Here is a 22,119-nt window from a genome sequence, read left to right as displayed (position 1 = left end):
CACTCACTCCTACACCGAATCTTTCATTCACACAATCCTTTATCTATACACACATTTAATCGTTTGAACGGTCTCCTTTGCCCCGTTTCATCCTCTATACTTCATATTCGCTCGCTCAGCACCACTTTTTCTTCACCCAACACCCTTTTTTTCCACATCATGCGTTTCTTCGCCACCATCGCCACGGCACTTCTTGCCACTGTTGTCGCTGCTCAGAACAATGCCATCAGCATTCCTGAAGGCTCCAGCACTCTAGAGGTGGCCGCTGGTCAACCTCTCACCATTGACTGGACCAACCCTTCATCCGGCACAATCACCATCAAGCTGGTCCAACAACCCATCACCCCTGACAGCGGTGTTGTTTTAGCCTGTGAGTATTCCCTCTGGGCTGTTCTCCCACCTCATTTCTGACAAACCTGCAGCCGGTATCCCAGCTTCCATTGGAAGTGCCACCCTCCAGATTCCCGATGCCGCCGATGTGAACTCGTTCCAGTATACCATCGAGATCATCGATGACACAAACACCTCGAACATCAACTTCTCTCCCAACTTTGGCATCACAGGTGCAACTGGCACTGCTACCGGTTCCGCCTCGACCGCATCCGTGACTGGAAGCACCGCCAGCACAGGTTCCAACACTGCAAGCTCCACCGGCACTGCCACCGAGTCAACCGACTCCTCAGCCGCTACCACCACCGATTCCACCTCATCTGGCAGCACCCGATCTGCCACCACATCTGGCTCATCCACCAGCACCCGTGCAAGCTCTTCGACGACTGCCTCCGCTGCTTCTCAAACCACCTCCGCACCTACCGGTAACGCCGCTGTGGCCATGAAGGTCCAGGGCGGTGTCTTCGCCGTGGCTGTCGGTGTTGTTGTTGCTGTCTTGTAAACAAATTGATCCTGGTGTATATTCATCTTCCAAGCTTTCGCCATGAATGAGACCCACGATCAAAAGCTGATGGCCAGTGTATATCGGTTGACTGGGACTTTTGTCTTAATACATATATTTCACTTGTCCTGCTCCTTTCCGGCAGATGTGGGTGTATATATATAGATAACATGTTTTATTGTGCTTCTGGGAAATGTGTCTACTTTTTTCTGTCACCATCCTGCCTTCACTTCTCTGCATAAACTAGTGGTGTTTTGTCTTTTGAACCAAAATGTTCTTGTTCTCGAATGGGAGAATTGGCTGATCAAGCAAGAGTCAAATGGTCTGTATAATCATTTGGGAGGTCCAAGTTTGCGCCTTCGGGATCGAACACCACAATGCATGGAGGAGGAACTCGTTAAAGGAGCCGAGCATCGGAGCGTCGGCGATGGGAAAGCGAAAATCGGCCATCTTGTTCTTGCCCTTATCATCTAATTTAGTCTTATTGAACCTCTACCAAGAAGAATCAAAAGTTGACATAGCAAATGTTTGGGACGATGCATTCCATTGCGCAGTGAGGATCACTTGTCTGGAATGTGGAGTAGATCAGCGAGAGGCACATCGGTAGCTATTATTCGGCAACAAATCTTTGGCTCCTCGTCGTCACTGTGGATTAGAAATAACCACGAGATGGCATTAACTTTCAGAACGTGCACGTCCATCATTATCGCAGCCGACCGACCGAAGCCTCGAGCCAGCATCGGATGTATACAACGAACGCAATATGTCTTTGGCCTTTGAAGTGCTGCCGCCGGCCAACCTACATACCTATCTATCCAGCGATCACTCAGCGATAACAGAAACCAAGTCAAAACCCGGGCCCAGTAAGACATCGGCAGCATCTCCATGTAGACACGTCGGCTATTGACTCGCAGCTATGTAGTTCACGTGTCGGATGAGATACTCGACGGGAGCGAAATAGATGAGACCTCCGAGTCTTCCGAACAAAAGCCGAGCGTGATATTTATTCAGTTCACTGCAAGGCCTTGTGGCGTCCGGTTCCGAACGACACCACCCAGATGATCTGCTTGACTCAGAGTGTCCGACACTTCATGTTCGAATTCATGTTCATGTTCGTGTTCATCCCTGCTCGCCACGACCGGTCGATATGCCATCGCGGCCGGGCGTTTCGTCTCAAGAGTCGGCATTGAGAAATGACATGACATGTGATAATATAGCGCGCAAACTCAACGGGAATAGAAAAACCTCCAAAGCGCGCCAAGCTCCCATTCCAAGGCCACTATCCGTCCCGTCGCTCCTGACCCCGTCCCTACCCGTATCCGTTCGGCGACTGGCGAGGATGGCGAGGACGGAGACCCGTAGGTAGGCACTTGCCGTCTCATCACGAACGAGCACGAGCACGAGCACGAGTATGAGCACGAGCGCCCGCACGAGCATGAGCCTGTGGCCGAGGCGCTGCGCTGCATTATCGACAAGGACCGCCCTTACATGGTATCCATAATCTCTCCATCCAACAACCCTTCTCCACAACTGTGGCGAAGAAAGCGACGTCGACCTATAGCACGTAAGTGCGCCCGTCCGGGGGAGCGACAGGATGGTACAAAGACCCGTTATCGCTGTCCATCGAAGTTTTTCACCACCAAGACAAGACGAGACAAGACGAGACGTGGAGTTGGCGTGGTGTTCAAGCCCATTATTCTCGCAGTGCTCCCCTCCCGATGCCAACCGGCTGTGTTCCTCTACGAGGTACTGTAGGAAAACTCGATGTGCAAACTGGCTCTACAGTTGATCGAAAGACGAGGAGATATGCCAATAATAATGGCAAATAGCTCGCCTCCAACTGTACGTTATGTAGCTGCTAGCAAACCAACCAACCAACGAATCAAGCTCCCATGTCTCCTATTGATGTGAAGCACAATATGCTTTCCCAGTAACGCCCCCTACCATGGGATGCTTGTTGGAGGTTATCATTTAGACGGGTGCGCTGGGAGGCATGTATCTGACTCGGAAAGAAGCCAAACAGAGGCAGGCATGTACTACTAGGTCTCCACCACTGATTGTAGTCCTATTCAGGCTCGTGAGTCTAGTGTAGATGCCCATGTAGTCAGTCCAGACCAGGCCACGACTGGTCCGCACGTCAACCAGTAGCTACCGAGTACTCGTACATAGCAGTCAGGGCTCGTATCAAATGCAATGCGAGCTTGACTTCACGACAGGCCTGAGCAGAGAATGGTTCACCACGCTTCCCCGGAAGTCAAAGTCGCAAACATCTTAGTGGCATATAGTTGAGGAGTCGAACCAACTTCGTCTCAGCAAGAGCAGTCACAATGGCGCAACTGGCGGTCTGGCTGGGTACATGAAAGTCGTCGTTTTCATTATTCAAACAAGGAATGGCAATTGCCATTCGCGGGTTTTGTCGTAATTACTTACGTACGATCTTTTTTCGCATTGGACATTTTCAACTTTCAAGGTCCCAAGACCACCTCCAAGCGGGCCCTTCGAAATAATAAAAATACTAATAATGGGGTCTTGATGATCAGGTACCTGGGCCAGCTACTCGTATCTACCGATGACCGCACATAATAACCCCGCAAAATCGTCGCGATCGAACGGTCATCACACCACCACGACTCAAGGGGAGGGTTTTCTCGAGGCGTGGACTAGCTAACTACTCCGTCATTGGGGACATCTCTGACAAGGAAAACGCATCATTCGATCGACATGAAGTCATGTCCCCTGTTTCGTGATTTTACACTCCGCACATTCGATTTGTCGATGACTCTGAGTTAAACTCGTGCGACTTTAGTCTGTGGGGATGAGGGCAAGCTAGCACTTTGGAAGTTGCACTAACTACGGCGTACAGGATGATACCAGATAGGTCCAAAGGCGATTTTGAATTGCACCCTCTGCAAGGCGATTGCTTCTCGAGGGTAGGAGTGTCTAACTTCTTACCGAGGTTCGACATCATCATTCCACCGGGGGTTAAGGAAGGTAATGTCCATCCACCGCAAGAGGAAGTTGGAGCATTTTGCGGAGAAAGACGGGTTGATCCGTACAGACCACAAGTTCGCCTCATGTCAGGGTTGGAAGTTCCCGAATTTTCCCATCTCACATTTTCTGGATTGCCTCCTGACCGACTCACAACCATTGACCCAAAAATTGTTCTCCTGAAGCGTTTTGGGATCCCACCTGCAATATCCATTTGATTTCGTTTGGTGAGATGATCACCACCATCTATAGTAGCCCGCGATCCCATATCATCCCACGTCAATCGTGATCCAGACAATTGAACTCCAATTCATCGTATATACAAGTTTGTCCACTTTCGATAACTGTGACCTTTACTACCCAAGAGAAACATCAAGGGGTATTTTGGAGGCAACACTGTCAAGTCCTTCTCATGTAATTTGTTGTCCTGTAATGCCACCTGGTCAAATAGCCTTCCCCCATGGCCAACCTTTAAAAGCAGTCATCGCTGCTTGATCCCTGAACGCCATTGCTATGCTTTATAAGTTCAATATATGATTCGTAAGACTGAACAGACTCGCTGGGATGCAAGTACGTTCGGCTAATGGCGTCATTTGCGGTTCCAGCCCACATTCCAGACGACATGAGCAATATCTTTAAACGTATTGACAGCATACATAGCCTGGCCGAAAAGGGTACTATTCATGATTGCTTCTTCCTCATCATTCTCTTCGTAAGGCATGAACATGCCAGATTCTGTTCGTCTCATGTGTCGACTTCGGTCGGATTCATCATCCTCGTCGTCATACGGAGATTGCCCTCCATAACTGGACTGAGGTTGCCATGGTTCGTCCGAGACTTCCGGATCATCATCTATCAGGAAATTCTGATTTGGCCTTGTAGGCCTCAATGTTTCCTGTGAAGGTGAAGGCGATAATTTGCGCCCAAGAGGCCAAAGCCCAACTTGACCATTGGAGAGTTCCCGAGGTTCGGGCGTGTCAGTCCGATACTTGAGTGTGGTAGAGGGCAATGGTACGATCGTTTTGGACTCCATGCTGAAGCTACCACGTGGAGTTGCTCGTCCACTGCCTCGGCCAGGCCTAGTGGCTGGGGCCATCATTAGTCCACCATCATCGTCCTCGTCTTCATCAAATATGGTTGTCTCGTCTTCTTCGATTTTGTCGTCATCTTCAGAGTCAATGGCCTGCACCTGTCGGACCTCTTCATTAAAGAGAACGTGTTTACACTCTGATGGCGTTGGCACATCTGGAAAATTATAGGATGAGTATACCCCAGGCGTGGTCCCATCCTGCTCGGCAGGGGTGTTGGCGACGGAGCTATCAGCATAACGAGGAAGGGTAAAATCCGAATGTCCGCGTCTTAGTATAGGTCGACCATGAGCGGGGCTAGATTGCTGAATTCTTATAATGTCGCTAGCCCTCTGTAGAAGAGAATGTTGAGATCTCGACCTTTCAAGGATGACCGCCGATGCCGATTTTTTCTTCAGAATTGGTTTTTTGGAAATAAAAGACGATGAGTGGGAAATGCGACTGGGCGGTGGAGATGTGTTGGCGGTCGACTGAGTCGTACTGGTGTTGGTTTGCAGTGGACCATACAACCACGTAACATCACAATCCTTCAACCAATTCAAGGCTTCGGGGGACACAGTCTTGAGCTGATTCTTGGCTTTCACCCAAGATCTCCATGACGCATTCTCCAAACGTGTTCCGTTGGCCAGATTGCCCCTTCGATGAACAACATAACTCCAAGACCGCCAAATATCTTCTTCTTTCCACTCGTGGGAAAGATAGTCTACATGTCTCGTAGGCTCCACTTCAATAGCGTGGTCGTCCTGTGTCGACCGAGAAGAAACTGGGGCGTTTTCATTTGAAGGACTCGATACCAAGGTAGCATCGTCGTCTTGAAACGGCAATTGCTGAGTAGGCTCCGAAGGTTTGGAGGTATCTCCAGATGACTCGAACGCTGGGAATGCCATATCATCGTCCTCCATCAGATCTCTCGGATCGAGTGATAAGCTACTGGCAGGTGTCGATGCATAGGAATCCCGTCTGGAATAGTTGGAATATGTCAGCTGAGGTGATGATGGAGCGGTCGAAGGGGCCGAGTCGGAGTATATGGGAGCATAGTCGTGTGGTGAATATGCTTGATTCTGAGTATGAGCCTGTCCATAAGGGAGGGGGTTGTTGAGAGTAGGAAGATTAGGATATGAAGACGAATGTATAGGACTGGATGAATAATGAGAGGGCCCAGCAAGAGGAGCCTGAAGAATGGTCGTCATGTCATAAACCAGAAATCATGAGCAATATGACTTGGAGGACTGAACCTGAAGGTGGTATACAATGGAGGGAAGTGGCGTTGCAGTAGTTGTTTCAAGATGCAATCCAACTGTCAGAATGTTGTTAGATGTCGTAGTTTGCAATTGCTCTGGTCCAAGTCGAAGTGGTTGCTGATGGGCTATGTTGTTGTCTGCTAGTCGAGAATGCCAAAGCAACTTGGCTCCGGTTGAATGGTGAGGAGGAGATATGTACGAGTAGTAGGCAGTCAAAAGCGAGTCTAGAGGTCGGCTAGCAATGGTGCAGTTGAGGTGTTTGAATATGATATGGCGTTGGATGTTACTAGCGATGGAGGATGATCTGCAGGATGGATAAGTTGGAAGGCTAAGAAGGGATCGAGGATCGAGCAGCGTGGGTCGTCTTGTCGTGGGCCGAGCACATCTGGTGTATTTGCTCAAGAATCAAACATGGACAGAATGAAGGCGGGTGGCCAGTTGTGTATGAGCATTGAGCAGGAGGGATTGTGAATTGTGGATTGTGGGCGAGTGGAGGCGGTGACCCGTGTGGACTCTGAATCGCAGTAAAAAAGACGGTGCCAGTGGGGGAGGAAGGTTGCCCAGCCCATGGGCGGAGAAGGGAGGACGACAACACGCGCTCTCACGAGGGAATGAGCACAGACTAACAAACACTAACGAAAGAGAAAAAAAGTCAGAGGGCAAAAGGCACCTGGATGACAGAGGCTAAGAGGGGGACGAGGGGGAAGAAGGACAGGGACAAGGGTCCCTACACTGAGCCACGGGCACCCCCATGGAGCCGCTTCGGGTTGCCGAACGTCCGCGCAGATGGCAATCCAAGCCATGATGAAAGAGAAACGCTTGTGCCTATGCGTACAGGCGGGTGAGCGATATGCAAGAAAAAAGCAGGGAAGCTTCAGCACGCACAGACAACTCCTCTTCTCCCGTCGTGCCGCCCGCCCTGGACATGATGCGACGGATGCGGGTAAATAGATTCCCTTGTTAGTTGCAGTCCAAACATTACACTACTCCAGAAGGATACAGATAGAAACGTCCAGCGTTGTGGCGGAAACACCAACGACAAACTAAAATTGGCCAACGTGGGACGAGTTTCAGCAATGGATTCCAGTTGAAGCCAGATGATGACTACCACCAACGTCAGCCTGTGGAACAAGAAGAGGTGCCTACGAGTGCCAGTGCCAGTGCCAGCGGGAAACCACAAATTAAACTGGAGAGTCTCTGCACAATATCAGCGAGCAACTGTCCGAAGTCAAGCTTCAAGCGCAAAAAGACAAAAGGCGAGAATTGCCTCAGACACCCGTAGACTGCACCATAACAAAACCCCTCAAGAATGTCTCAGTCTGACGCGGGTTGTTGTGCTGGGTACCGCGCAGACCGTGTCATAGAAGGTGCTATACCCAGCCTTTGTCTGTTTGGCTGTTGCAGTCAAAGCGTGCATGAGTGTCCGATAAATCCCAAGATCTATGGCGTGCTATGGCGACTTTGGCGAAGTTGTCGATTGCGGGGAGGCATTTCCGGGCGTCTGTGGCTCCTTCAGACTGCCCTAATGCCGGAGACTCCCCTGTAGGCTGTGCCCTGAACACTCGGGCCCCCCTACTTTAGACGCAAGGATCTGCTTACCATCAGGTTTCGCTTACGATTCGTCTCATCACCCTCATGCTATTGTGAGCAAATAATATCAGTGGTTGCCCGATTGAATTGCTTTCATTCATCCTCATGGTCAACGTCGAAAAGAAAGAACCACCGAAGTGGCTCCTTGCAAGACCCTGGAATCAACCACCCGTGAGAGACAGCCACACTTTGATCAAACAGTTGGAAAGCCACGATTTAATTCTCCATGTCCAACTTTTCTTGCCTCAGCCATGCATTGGCTATGCAAGCCAAACCACTCCTCTTGCCCACACTCCATGCAAGTAACATGGCTGCTCCTGATATTCTCACTCGCCATGCAATCTACGTGGAGCCCCAATGCAGCACGCCCATGCTCTCTGTCACACACAGACTGCAAGTGCCTTCGTGTCCTTCACCCCACGCCCGCCCACTCATTGCTTATCGCTCCCAGGTCACCGTCCGTGGAGGGGTAAGTGGTAAGAGCAGCCTAATTTATCAAGATACGGGCAAGGTTCAGACCGTGGTCCTCATTCTGTTTCGCCTCTGTCTCCGGAGTAATTCGACATCATGCTCATTCCGATATTGATAGCGATTTGGCATGACTTGTCTGTGCTTGCTTACGAGTCATCCCGGTGGGTTCTTCTAAGCTTCAACATACGAGTACTCGATAACTAGTTCGCAGTCCTATCTCTGGCATCACTGCGGGTTCCACTGCTCAGAGGAAGACCAACGACACGTCTTCCACCAACATACTCCATTGACGCTCAGCTCCAGCCACTATCTGAGAATAACTTTTCCCCTAGGCTCCATCAAACCATAAATGCTGAATTCGAATTCTGCATATCATGCTCAGGCATTGCACTCGGTCTGATACAACCCCAGTGGACTGGCCATGCTGAAATTTCCATCCCTGATCCACCCGTTCTCATCCCACTCTGCATGGCAACCCTGAGCCACAGATCTGTTTTTTCCCGCCACCCGAAAAATTCCATCGTTCTTGTAAAGCAGTTCATGCCTTCTTTGTTTAGGTGCCAATCAGCTGAGGCACGCTGTGCCTGCATGGACTGTCAGAAAATCAATGGTGTTGAACGCCGAACTCCCGTGCTTTTCCAATTGACACATGCTCAGAGGAGGAATATCCAATGCCACAGTTGAAACCTTGTCTTCTTAATCGAAACAGCCTTGCTGGCCAATCCGAAGCCTGGTTTGAGAACATGGTCCGAGGGCCTGTCCATTGGTTATCGTCCGAGAATCTCCAGGTCAGTCCTGGACATGGTCTAATGCTACCACCGCAGCAATCGCAATCTGACTCACTCCGATGACTGGGATGACCACCGCTCTGGCCAGTTCGTACTCATTCTGCAAGAATTTGAAGGTAGAATGGGTCAAACGAAGACTCTACAGACGAGAACAAAAGCTCCTTCTTGATCTTACCAATCATTCGTGCATACGAACAACATGGGTGAGATAGCCAACCAGCCAACCGATCACTTGGTTCCGTCACCAGCACAGGCAAATTTGACAACGGGAATTTCCACATGAACGTCTTGGTCTGGGAGTTTCGAAAGGCAAGAGAGCCCTGTCCCTGCTCCTCCTCAACCCTCCGAGTCTCCAAAGTCCAGATGTTCCCCGTGGATGTCCCTCGTGGAGGACCCTTCTTGGCCATCATTTGCATACGTACTTTATCTATCCATTCGAGCGCTGGACACAGACTCGCAGTGAGTACAGTCTATCTCTACCCGCCCAACAGCGGGCCAGGCCTTGTGCAAAACACCCAGTAACTTGTAGTAACCCGTCTCTGCACACATCAAGCCCTTGTCGTGCCGTTCCAATCCACAAATACTCGTCCTAAGCAAGTGCATGGCCCACTGCAATCCATGGCGTTATCCGGCCAGCAGTGACAAAGGGAAACAAGGTTGTAGTCCTCATCAGCTGATAAGGCGTACGAGTATATCTCTCTGTGTATTACAGTCCTACGGGATTGCGTTATTCGCGCCCGGAGATGAATTCCGAACCAACGTCGATTCCAAGGGTGGACCCAGACTGACTAACTAAATACTCCGTAGATAGATAGATAGATATCCCCAGCGCGCCCCAAGCAGGGCTAACAACTCACTCCATATAATATCTCGAATTAGACATGGATCCAGGCCCTCCGAGCACTTGAAACTACCCAAACTAGAGTATTAAGCTACATAAGTACGCCTCAGTAGACCACAGACTCCTGCCTCTAGTCAAACCACCAGGCTTTGCCATAGTGCACTGTAAGTCAACGAGCGAGCGACCAAACAACACTAACAAACAGGACACTCCCGTCAAGCCGCGCCCAGCTCCGGGAAGCGGACACGTATCAATGGATCTGGATTTCCCTTGCAACTAACTAGCAGGGACATGCCGACGAGTAGCTGGAGCTGGTGTCAAAGGCCCCTACCTACCTACCTACTTCCGAGTACCTTGATTTTTGACGTGTCGGTGTTCGTCCATCCGCTGCCTGGGCGGCGTAGATCAAAAGCGATATTTCGAACGGAAAAAACAAAAGAAAGAATGCTGAATGGGATCCATAGAACAGACAGCGACTTGCGCCCCTTCATGCCGTGCCGTGCAAATGCCAGCAAGTAAAGACGTCCAAGTTCGCCATCATTCAATTGCATGTTTCGATTGACGGGCTAAAAAAAATGGAGATCTCTTTGTGATTGTAGGAGTGTGATTATGCTCCATATCAGATACAGTGGTGGACTCTCGGAGCTTCCCTGCCTCATTATCCATTCTCAACGGCTTCTGAGCTCGAATCATGCATCGCAACCCCTGGCCTGGCCTACCAGGATCCGAGGTGAGTGGAACGATCTTCCGACGAACGGACTCAGTAGGCCATATCCATGCCGTGAAAATATGCTCCTGCTCCTGCTCATGCAATAATGGACGTGGATGAGTGATCTACAAACTACAATCTATGTTTACAGTTGCCACGCCCTGGTACGTAGATCACCAGTTTCCAGCGGGGCTTAGGAGAGCCTCATCGTGCCCATTCTGGCTTTGGTACATCATATTGCCACGACACGTCGCAGGGTTGTGCTGGAACAAATAGTCCTGGGAGGCGGACAAAGGCAGGCCGAGGAAAGTTGTGTCACCCACACTACTCTGACCCCGTAGTAATCTCCTCTCATGCTCCTCGCTCTTTTCAAGGACGAGGTCAATCAAGTAAGAGCCTGGCTTTGGGCATGCGTTGCCAGGCCGCTGTTTTTCGACGGCTCGGGTCAATGGCGAACAACTGCGGGCCGCAATCGCCTTGCCTCGCGAGTCGCCTTGGCGATCACTCGTATGATCCCGTCGATTGCAAATTGTGGGAAGTTAGGCCGGCGCGTAGGGATTGGCAACTTCACGTTTCTTTGGCAATGTCTTGAGGAGAAACGGCCAACACATGCAGATGGAGCGGTGATATCCCGGATAACAGATTTGCGAGTGAGGATGATTCGGAGTCGGATAACAACGGAGATCGCGCCTGCTCGGCGACGCTTCTTTGTTCTTCCCGATGCCTAGGTCTTTTAGGTGTTCTTGAGGCTCCAGCCTGATGTTGAATCACTTGTTCTGTTGACATAAAATTGAAGGATGAAATCCCAAAGTCAATTACCAATGGCTCCATATTCCGAATCTGGACATTGAAAGTATATATATGACCACCGGGGAGGAGCCGACAACAGATTGCAACACGCTTTGGTCGAGGCTTTCCACCTCGAGGTACTGCCTCGTACACGACAAGGGCTTCCGTACCTTGATGGGTGTTAGAATCATCCTCGGCTACTGCTTCGTAGCGAGCGTATCTAGGCAGAATCTGCCCAAGCCAAGGGTTCGCCTGAACATTTCACTTCGCCGTTTCAGGCAATAATAGTAGTTGCATGGGCTGGCTAGACCATCCCACAAAGGCACTTTTCACCGGGATACGCCGCCAACCCCGTTGCTGATGCCACTGATACAGCGTTGCTGACCCCTGAAGAACACTTGCAGGCTGGGGTCTGGGGCTGGTGTTAGCAGTAAGGGCCTCTTCTCACAAAAGTTTGAGTTGGCAAGCACTGGATACTCGCGAATGAAATGCTTTCACATGCCATGGTCCCGGGGTTGGACGAACTGATGTGTCAGTGCTGCTGGGTCGGGGATACGATCAGAACCCCTCATTTCGAAACAGATTCAGAAGGAGAGTCCTGTACGATAAGGCAGTTGCAGACAGGGTTTGGTAGGAGGAAGCTGCACCAGATGGAGACCAGATGAGGTGATGGAGCAATAAGGACTCATTCGAATACCTCGTGGGTCACTAATCTGTCCTATTTCACACAAATGTGATAACACGATAGATGTTTGTCTGAGATTGAGAAGCGATTGATCATAGTTCATAGCGGTGGAGCGTATGATTTACAGTCTGTACGACATGGACCATCCACCGGAACACGGGGGAGAACATGCACCGCGGAGCGCTTCTCTATCTCAAAGTCACACACCAGGGTGGCCCTTGTCTTGCAGATACGAGAGACTCCGTGAATTTCAGCAGTAATGATAATGCCAGGCCGTTTGAGGGTCGCCACTGGTTGGATTCGGAGGCCAACGGAGAGGGATTTCAGGAGGCGTAAACTGACGGCCTAACGAGTACGAGCATTCTGTAGTGCTCCGAGCCATATCAGGTATTGTATATCTCCACCTCAAGAAGTCAAGACAGTTTGAGTTGTGTAAAATTTACACGTGAAAGAGAGATGAGGTTCATGCTAGCACCGGCAGCGGTGGCTGAGCTACGACCAGCGTGGACCAGGAAGTCTGAGAGGAAAGGAAGTGGAGGAAAGCACAGTCATAAATGCAGCCGAGGATTAACCGTGGCCTTCTCCCCTCTATCAGGCTTGGCGCCGTGTTTTGTGCATCACTTGCCCGCAATGCCTACGGAGGGCGTCCTTACAACGTGGCGTGGTCAAACGGTTTGTGAAGCCACATGCAAGAATACTCGTACTATCTTGAAGGCTTACTCGTACCCTACTCATCGGGTATAACTTGAGTCTACTCATCCACGCGGGATTCAGCCTAATTGCTTCATGTCGGCCGAAGTAGCCACCGAGCCCACCGGGCCAGCCCCAAGACAGGTTGTTTATTGTGGAGGTTTGTACTGTGTCCTGTACTCTGTGAGAGAATAATGCTGACGCTGCGACGTTCCAGTCTGCTCCCTACCACCTGAGGTATAGCCTAGCCGAACCTGATTATCTCTGTGGCACTGGTCAGGCATCAATCTGACACGATGAGAACAGTACTGCGAATTCGGTGGCACGGCAAAGAAGTGTGAGGAATGGCTAGGGAAAGCACATCCTGATTTACATCAAAAACTATACTCAGCAGGTACGAACACCCTAGACCCTAGCGGCCGGAAGGCGTGGTGTTGATCCTCTGAACAGAGGTATTGAGTGCCAATCTATCTGCACTGTCCGTGGATGCGCAAAAGCGAGCCGATAAGGATGCAGCCAAAAAGACAGCCAAGGCAGCGGCTGCTGAGCAACGTGAAGCCGAGAGAAAGGCAGAAGCGATAGTGCTGATAAAGCGAGTCGAACGAAACAAGCGGAAATATGTCACTGTGGTCTCTGGGTTGGAGGAACACGGTCTGGAACTGAAGAAAGTGGCCAAAGAGTTGGGCAAGAAATTCGCGACTGGAAGTAGTGTCACCAAGACAGCAGCGGGTGGTGAGGAGATCACAGTCCAGGGCGATGTTAGCGATGATCTTTACGACTGGCTCCAGGAGAAATACCCCGAGATACCAGAAGACAATCTGGATATGAAGGATGAAACCAAGAAGAAGAGTGCACAAAGCTGAGTCTGATGAGACTGGCAGTTTGCGAATTCTTGAGTACTGCACTCCTCGAAAGAGAGCAGATTCATCATTGAGAACTGAATAATATGGTCTTTGGCTTTGACAGCGTTCAGTTGTCAATTCACCACACTTCGACCGAGTTCACTTCACTTTTCCTGCACTTTCTTCCCGAGTGCAGAGTTTGTTGTCCCTTTTATCGCTTCGATTTCGTAATGTTTCACCAATTTTGGGTTTGACAGCTAGAGCCTCAATATCAAAATGTCGCTAAAGAACCTTCAACACGACCACGACGACGAGTCGGACTGGGTTTCATGCAGTGATAGCTCACATCACAGTGTTATCATCTCCAGTGACTGCAAGAACATGAAGAAAGGTTCGACATCAATCTCGACGCCGAAAAGAAGATCGTGGTTGCCCTCATTCTCACTTCGCCGTGGTGATTCTGACGGTGATCATGATATCTCTCAGACGACAGACTCGGATGGTGATGAGGCTGATGCCGATCTCTCCACGCCTAAAAGTCGGGCTCCTTCTTGGCTCTCCAGGCACTGGCTTGGAGGCGGGGAGGCCCGTAAATCACCTTCGATGGCCCCGGAACCTTCTGACCAAGCGTCCGAGACGCCCCTGGTTCCTGGCTTAAATCGACTGTTCCAGAGTTTGTCTCGGCGCAGCCAATTGCCTCGCAGCCCTCGCACCAATTCCAACTCCACTGCATCTGAACTCGTTCACCCTTTTTCTCATGGCTCTGCCCGCAGTCACCGCACGTCAATTGTAACCGGTTCAACACCTGGCCAACAACTTCCAGACAATAATGTCGGCCGCGTCGACAAGGAGGTGGAGGTTGCAGAACAAACTCGATTTCAGCCTCTGTCCGCGACAATTCTGAACTCCTCTCCGCCCACTCCTTGTCCCACATCGGGTATCCCAATCATGGATTTCGACAATCCCTCCCGAAGTCCAAATCTCGCCGATCTCTTGACTGGCCTGTCAAGTTCTGAAGATGCCACCCGAAAAATGGCAGCCTTCAAGCTGCAGTCGCTCACCAATGATCCTTCTTTCGCTGAACATTTTGTCCTCTCTGGGGGTCTTCCCCGCCTGCGCGCACTGATCCTCGAAACCAGCGGGAACACTTTGGCATACAGTCTTGCCAGCTTCGCGCGACTACTCGAGGTGGATCAAGGATGGGAGGCCGTCAATAATAAGGTGGTGGAAAAGGTAAGATATCCAAAGTCTGATCATGCTCCAAATACTAACGTGTGTGCACAGGTGGTAGAGTTGGTGGTTTGTCAACCATTGGTCAATATTCTCAGAGGCGCGATGGCCATCCTCGTGTCTATCGTTTCCCGACCCTATCATGCCGACAGATCCTCACAGATCAATACATCGAACAGTGCTGGTGGATTTCAAGCCTTGAAACCAGCAATCTTATTATATCCGCAGTTTCTTGAGATGCTCGTGACGAGATTGTCATCAGCTGATCATGCATTATGCGCAAACGCACTACAGTTGATCAATTCCCTGATGCGAGATGCCATCACAAACGACAATGAGACCGAGTGGCCAAAATTCATCAAGCGCATCCAGGATCTCGGAGTTATAAAGGCAGTATATGTTCTGATGCAAAGCTCGGCGTTACAAGACTTAGCGCACCCTTTGCTTGAATTTCAGGCTCTTACCAAGGTTCTCCTGAAGCGATGGAAAGATGTTCCGGTAGATCTAGTCAAACCAGAACATCGACGGACGATCAAAGCCGTCCATCTTTCCAGCAATCCAGAGAAACACGGAGAGGGTGAGAACGGAAATGACTCAAAATCCAAACACAACCCTCAAAAGTGGCGACGGATAGGCTTTTCGTCTGAAAACCCCGAGCCTGACTTTGTTGATATGGGCTTCTTAGGTATGATGGACCTATCCGATTACGTTCGCAAGCATCAGGATGAGTTTCAGAACATCTTGCTTGAACAGTCCGTATCCCCAGAACAAAAAGCATGCCCTCTCGCCCGAGCGAGTTTGACCATGACTGCAATTCTATTTGAGCATTTTGAAGTGGAAAAGATGGAACTAGAGGATTCAAAGAGTTATCTCGCTCTCGAGAGTCGGACCAACTTTGATAAAGTCTTCAAACCACTCTTGTTACACTGGAGCCGGCTCCATGTAGCAGGGCTTCATGCCTTTTTCAGACTCTGGAAAGCCACAGGGGCGGAAACAGACGACTTTCCCAAGATTGTCGAGCTGGTACGTATCTTAATCGAAAGTGTGGTGGGAAGTGCGGACCGAACAAAGGGCATCGACGAAATAGAGAAAGAGCTGGTGGCTTTTGAGTATAGTAAGCTGAGAGAGTTGCAAATGGAACTCCTTGAACTCACTTACGAGGATGTCTGGGGTCAACACCTCCACGGAGTAAAGGATGAGTTGAACACAGAGGCCCTACAATTCGTCAAGGAGCAACGGATTCGTTGTCTGCTTGCCGGAGCCTGGTTTCCCACAGGCTTTACATATGCAGATCAGGAATCTGGTGGCGCCGTTACCGAAAACTCTCTTTTGCATAACGCGCACAACCGTTACCGCTTTCTTCGGCTCTCGGACAACAGAAGATATTTGCATTGGGGTGACTTTGACGAAAAAGAAGAGTCCTCGCCCTCGATATCCAGTTTACGAGATAAGATTGATCTCTCGATCGTCTCGTCTGTCGTGTCTAATGTTACTGCCACTGATCGCTCATCCACTAGCTCGGATTCGACGCTCAAAGATTTGACAAATGACAAGTTCACCACCAACAAAATCACCATTCATGGGCATTTGCCGAAATCTCGAGACAGGCGTGATGGGCATTCACGAACTTCGTCAAAGACATCGTCGGCGAGGAGTGCGACGAAGGAATCGGTATTGCTGACATTCCAACCTCAGAGTCATGGATCAGCCTCGGAATGGTTGGATGGTCTCCTTATGCTCCTTGATCAGCAGCCTATCACTGCTGAAACCAACAGATTGATCAATATGATCAGTGACTATGGACTGAAGGTGAGATTATTGAATGTTCGTTTCAATGACGAGGAAGGCATTGTCGAGGGCATGGACGGAATAGATGGACCGCAAATACCAAGCAGAGAAGGCCTGGACGATGACTACTACTATGAAATTTGAGAAGGGCTGCCTTGATCTAACTCAGTTGTGATGATAGGTCGTGGTTGGATAGACCTGGCGCATGCCGTTACGGTCGTGTCAAATATCTCGGGTGTTGGTTTGGACGAAGGCCCAAAGCGTTGGCGTCTGTGTTGGAAACTCCTAATTTCACCACTGGCATTGAAGGGACGTAAGCTTTGTGCATTGAGATACCCACTGTTATTCTGGATCATTCTAGTCGAACTAGAGAGTTATTTTACCGCAGTATGCCGTCGCCATCGTTACATTATCTCATGTCTAAACGCCCGTTATCGATGAAGCTCGGGTTGATATCAGTGGAATCCGAAGCAGAGGAGACGAAGCGAAGTCATGCGACCAGATCCCTCTCAAGAAAAACCGTTTACTTGGAGGGTAGCGTGAGCGCGCATCGGTACACAGTTACAACACTACCATCAGCATATCAGCAACCGATAACACGTGTTGACGTGGTGTCGATCATTGGCAGATATCCCTTCCTTTAAGCTTCAAACCACGTCCAACATTGCCCGTTCGAGACGCGATGCCCCTCACTCCCAAGGCTCTAAGCCGGAATTGCAGAGCCTCGGCATTGTTTTGGTGCAATGACCAGCGTTTGGGAAGATCGTGCAGGGTTCAAAGCTTGTAGCCTTTACCTGCCAGAGCAACAATAGCATCAAAAACACTGGCCCGCGTGGTAGAGTTACACTGGGATTTTCGTCTCGTGCTCCTCCCTCAATAGGCTCTTTGCCTTGCCAGCGTCGCACCCCATGAACTTGAACGGGCGGGAGCATGGACTATCGTCCATACAGACTTCTTGCTTTATCGCGACTTGACCGCTCTTGAGCCCTGTTTTTACGACGCCTCTTTTTTTTTGGGCTTGGACAAAGCTCGTCGACGTAATGGGGAAGCTCTATCCTGGCTCTGATGTCAGTGGATGGATACAAGAGCTTTCTGTCAAGTGGATTTAAGCTGTAAGATTGTTTACTCCATGGACCCGACCATCCCTGTCCACGTTCTCGTGGAGTACAAATACACCCTGGCCTTCGTTTTTGATCTGCTTCTTTTTGGCCTCTGAGATAGACGGTCGCATACCCAACAATTCTCTCGCCTCGCGTGCGTGGTCTTTTGTTGTAACCTACTTACTCGCTTGCCATCTTTCAGCACCGCATTCCCTTCCTAGGGACGAGCAATCCAACTGCGCGGGGTCAGCCATGGCAACTACCGACTCCAAGCAGGTCATTGACGCGGAAGAGGGGAAAGAGGTCTACCATACAGGCCACGATGGCAAGGAGGTCCATCATGGAGGCTTCGGCGAAAGAGTGCGCCATAGCGTCTCGGCGCAAGGTATGGATGAAAACACCAAGGAGGGACAGATCTTCTCCATGAACGATGTCGACCCTGCGCTCGATGCGAAGATGAGACTCGTAAACAACGTCAGTTCTTACTTCTCTACTATCCCCCCGAGACGCCTTTTGCAGAGTATCGTGCGGGTATTAAACTATTCGAGCAGGCTATTGACGAAATCGGTTGGACAAATATGCATCTGAAGCTCTTCTTCCTTAATGGGTTTGGATATGCCGCCGACTCTTTGATTCTGCTTCTCCAGTCTGTGACGGCCGGGCAGGCGGCATTGGAGTTTCAGCCGTCCTTCACAAGAGGCTTGACCGTGGCTGCATATACTGGGATGCTTGTAGGAGCGCTATTCTGGGGATTGGGTGAGTCGCCCGCTTCGGTTCTGATCCATCCATGCTACTGCATACTCGCCCGATGGTGTCTGGAGAGATCGACAGTCAGCAGTCACCAAACGCCATGGATCATCACTGATCGTGTGCTACAGGGGCCGATGTTATCGGGCGTAGATTCGCCTTCAACGTTTCCCTTTTTACCTGCTCCGTCTTTGCTATCTGCGCCGGTGCCTCTCCGAATTGGTATGTCCTGGGAACTTTTACAGCGCTGGCAGCTTTTGGATCGGGCGGAAACTTGATCCTTGACACAACGGTTTTCCTCGAGTTCCTGCCGGGAGACAAGCAATGGCTTTTGACTCTGATGGCCTGCTGGTGGGGATTAGCACCCGTTGTCGCTGCGGCGTTCGCCTGGCCATTTCTATCCCTGCCACAGTATATCTGCGTGGACGCGGAGTCCTGCACATATGAGAACAACAAGGTCAGTGTAGAGCTGGTGTGATCTTATGTTCCAACGCCTAACATAGCTGTCAGGGCTGGCGCTACGTATGGTACGCGAACGGCGCACTCGTATTCGTCCTGAGTATCGCCCGTGTGACGGTGATCCGCCTGAAAGAAACACCGAAATACCTGCTCGCCAAGGGGCAGGACGAAGAAGTCGTCAAGACATTCCAAGATATTGCGTCAAAGTACAATCGACCCTGCTCCCTGACCCTCGAGCACCTCGAAGCCTGCGGGCCCATTAAACCCACCTACGGCAACTCGCGATACGGTGTTGGTGAGTTCGTCGCGCACCTGCGCGGGCTCTTCGCGACGAAGAAACTCGGTATCTCGACCAGTCTAATCTGGCTATCCTGGACACTTATCGGGCTAGCTTACCCTCTATTCTATGTTTTTTTGCCGGAATTCCTCGCCAGCCGTGGCGCGCAGACCGGTGAGGATAGCCCGTACTATACGTGGCGGAACTACATGATCACCAACACCGTGGGCATTTTCGGACCCGTCGCAGCGGGTTTCCTGTGTAACTGGAAGTATCTCGGTCGGAGGTATACGATGGTCATTGGGGCTTTGATCTCCATGGCTTTCTTCTTCGCGTACACGGCTGTGCGCACGTCGGCGCAGAACATCGGCTTTACTTGTGCGATTTACTTTACGGTGAACATATACTATGGGACGCTCTATGCGTATACGCCTGAGGTATGCTTTTCGTTCACCCGACATCTCTGTTGTCGAGCCTTGTTCGCTGACATCAAAGCTAGAGTCTGCCATCGGCGCATCGAGCGACAGGAAATGGAATTGCAGGTTCGTGACTTCGACTTCTGAGTTTCGTTTGCCGGCTCCAATCAGCTAATGATGAAACAGTCGGATGCAACCGCATCATGGGCCTTGTTTCCGCATTCGTCGCTACATATGCCAACACCAAGACCAGTGCACCGATTTACATCTGTGCTGTTCTATACATTGCGATGGTGAGTAGAAGTTCACAGTCGAGGTTTTAGAAGGTGACGGCTGATATCTTTGCTATGATTTCTAGGCTATCGTTGCGATTCTCATGCCGTTCGAGCCGTACGGGAAGAGATCGATGTGATGTGAGAAAACACGAACATAGAGAACCGCCCAGCATGGCCCATGCTTGGTGTTCAAGCAGAATTCAATGGAACACGTCGATACCATAAATCTATCTCGTGTAGTAGGCCGAGGCGTGTTGGGCACGGTGCCGTACTGCATCTTCTCATCATATCGGCAAGCGTAAGAAGTTTCAATATAATGAGCTATGAGAGTAAATGATATCCCCCTTGATCGGCTTCGTGCATACAGGCCTTTCTACGACGTGAGCACATGCCAAAACTGGCATCTTTCATCCTAGAACGCATGACTCCTATTTCGCGTTCTCATGCATTTGTCTAAGAAAGTCGTCATCACATGGACATGCTATTGACGGTACTCTAATTTTAAGGCTGAATTTCTACGCCATTCCAAGTTCTTCTGTCGAATTGGATGGTGCTATAGGATGCCAGGATAGCAAGGCCCGATCTGGCGGCCTTGGTGTGAACCTTAGCTAAGTGGACGGATCAGGGGTTAGGTTTGAACCTTAATAGATTTTAATGATTCAGTTGAGATTACTTGCGGAATGTTGACGATTTCAAATGGTTGGAATTGAACATCAAGTATACTGTTCCTCGAGCACAGCAGTACATGTTGACGAACTAGAGACGGTATAAGCTGTACCGCACTGGACTGCAGTGCACCGCATTGCATTGCATACCGTCAGTGCAAGTCAACGAGACACATGGCAGGGAGCCAGAGAAACAAACTGGTGGGTAGGTAGGGGGCTAGAGTAAATAGGCTGAGGATCAAAGGGGCGCTGGGTCACCCAGCAAAGTGGAAAAAGGAGGGGCAAATTTGGAGGCGGCATGAACATGAGGGGTTGTTGCACCACCGAAAGGAATCATTGACAACGCAGACTGTCGACCCGACACGAGGTCGAACACACGACCATGGCATTGGGAAACACGGATAGTTCTGCTCGGTGGTTTCTCCCGGGCATTGCAATTTCAGACGTCGACGCACGCTTTTCGATCCTTTGTCGAATGAGTATATTTGGTATATATATCCTTGAAGAAGAGTCCCTTCGCTATGAACAAAATTGTCGTCACAAAGATTTGCATGGATATGCTCGTCGGTGCCCTCTGCACAAACACATTGTTATCGGGTTATACATCCTTGCTGTACTTCCCCCACCTTCCTTCTGGAAACATCTCTTTGATTTCGTCGTAGATAGATTTGATCAAGAGTTATGCCGATTTCGAGAAAAGTTGTAGAGTGAGAGAGAGGGGCATTGAGGTATTCTGATGACGTTGGAGTTTGTCGAGGGTCCTAACTTGAGGACATTTCGAAGGTGGTTGATCGTCTAAGAGGAGAAAGCCTCCTCGACTTGCTTGAGGGCCTCCTCCTTGGAGATACCGTAGGCAGAGGCAACCTTCTCAGCGAGGGCGTCCTTGTTGCCGGCAGCGGCCTGGAAATCAGCAGGGCCGAGCTTCTCGAACTTGGCGCGGAGCTTTGCCTTGGTTGCCTCGTCAGCCATGGTGATAGATGTGTGTGGTTTAAAAGAAGTTTTTGATGGAAGTGAAGTTTCTATTGACTTTTGGGCAAGAGGGAAAGGAAGAAGACAGGTCAGTCAGCGTAGACCTTGTTGTTTATATATCTCAATCAAGGAGTACTCGGTCGAGCTTACCCCTCGACCCCTCCATGGCGAAACTGTCCCTCCCTCATCTCCTTTGGAGCCCAAGATCATGATCCTGGCATTGCACCATCCTTCTCGTGGGCCCTTCGCGTCTCCACAGGATTGGAAGTTAAAGGCCACGTCGTTGTCACGTCGATCCAATCATGGTGGGGTCATGTTCACCGATTCATCAGGATATCGAATTAGAGTGCGTGACGGAAAGTGACGGGCCGCTGTATTGAGCAAGGTGCCGTCCTTGGTCTTGTCTAGCTTTGGACGAGAGGAGGGTGAGGGGCAATCTCAATGTTGACATTGTGGTGTCTGCATGAACTCGACCCACGGACTATCATCTAGCGGTGAAGACGAGCAAGCAATGATTGACTTCGGCATTGAATCAAGGACAACAGAAACAAATACATGTGAAACTGGCATTGTCTGATA

At 50.3% G+C, this 22,119-nt stretch overlaps 6 protein-coding genes across 6 annotated transcripts; 4 read left to right on the top strand and 2 right to left on the bottom strand.

Annotated features, from left to right (window-relative positions):
* Positions 1–159: 159 nt before the first annotated feature.
* On the top strand, positions 160–892 carry LTR84_009462 (uncharacterized protein; the record flags this gene model as incomplete). Its single annotated transcript, XM_064853002.1, has 2 exons — positions 160–370; positions 423–892. The coding sequence occupies 2 exons, from the start codon at positions 160–162 to the stop codon at positions 890–892; spliced, it is 681 nt and encodes a 226-aa protein (XP_064700765.1).
* Positions 893–4,469: 3,577 nt separating this feature from the next.
* LTR84_009461 (uncharacterized protein) lies at positions 4,470–6,158 on the bottom strand (the record flags this gene model as incomplete). Its single annotated transcript, XM_064853001.1, has 1 exon — positions 4,470–6,158. The coding sequence occupies one exon, from the start codon at positions 6,156–6,158 to the stop codon at positions 4,470–4,472; it is 1,689 nt and encodes a 562-aa protein (XP_064700764.1).
* Positions 6,159–12,868: 6,710 nt separating this feature from the next.
* On the top strand, positions 12,869–13,635 carry TMA22 (Translation machinery-associated protein 22; the record flags this gene model as incomplete). The annotated part of the gene is made up of 4 exons (XM_064853000.1): positions 12,869–12,932; positions 12,990–13,009; positions 13,079–13,166; positions 13,223–13,635. 4 exons carry the CDS (start codon positions 12,869–12,871, stop codon positions 13,633–13,635), a joined length of 585 nt encoding a protein of 194 aa, XP_064700763.1.
* A 255-nt stretch (positions 13,636–13,890) lies between these two features.
* On the top strand, positions 13,891–16,776 carry LTR84_009459 (uncharacterized protein; the record flags this gene model as incomplete). The annotated part of the gene is made up of 2 exons (XM_064852999.1): positions 13,891–14,847; positions 14,899–16,776. The coding sequence occupies 2 exons, from the start codon at positions 13,891–13,893 to the stop codon at positions 16,774–16,776; spliced, it is 2,835 nt and encodes a 944-aa protein (XP_064700762.1).
* A 1,208-nt stretch (positions 16,777–17,984) lies between these two features.
* LTR84_009458 (uncharacterized protein) lies at positions 17,985–20,043 on the top strand (the record flags this gene model as incomplete). Its single annotated transcript, XM_064852998.1, has 7 exons — positions 17,985–18,206; positions 18,254–18,488; positions 18,611–18,936; positions 18,990–19,652; positions 19,715–19,757; positions 19,818–19,924; positions 19,990–20,043. The coding sequence occupies 7 exons, from the start codon at positions 17,985–17,987 to the stop codon at positions 20,041–20,043; spliced, it is 1,650 nt and encodes a 549-aa protein (XP_064700761.1).
* Positions 20,044–21,366: 1,323 nt separating this feature from the next.
* Positions 21,367–21,540, bottom strand: LTR84_009457 (uncharacterized protein; the record flags this gene model as incomplete). Its single annotated transcript, XM_064852997.1, has 1 exon — positions 21,367–21,540. One exon carries the CDS (start codon positions 21,538–21,540, stop codon positions 21,367–21,369), a length of 174 nt encoding a protein of 57 aa, XP_064700760.1.
* Positions 21,541–22,119: the final 579 nt, after the last annotated feature.

Source organism: Exophiala bonariae (genome assembly GCF_035927105.1).
Source record: "Exophiala bonariae strain CCFEE 5792 chromosome Unknown scaffold_39, whole genome shotgun sequence".
In the NCBI taxonomy this organism is placed as follows: domain Eukaryota; kingdom Fungi; phylum Ascomycota; class Eurotiomycetes; order Chaetothyriales; family Herpotrichiellaceae; genus Exophiala; species Exophiala bonariae.
This window is presented reverse-complemented; position numbering and strand designations above follow the sequence as displayed.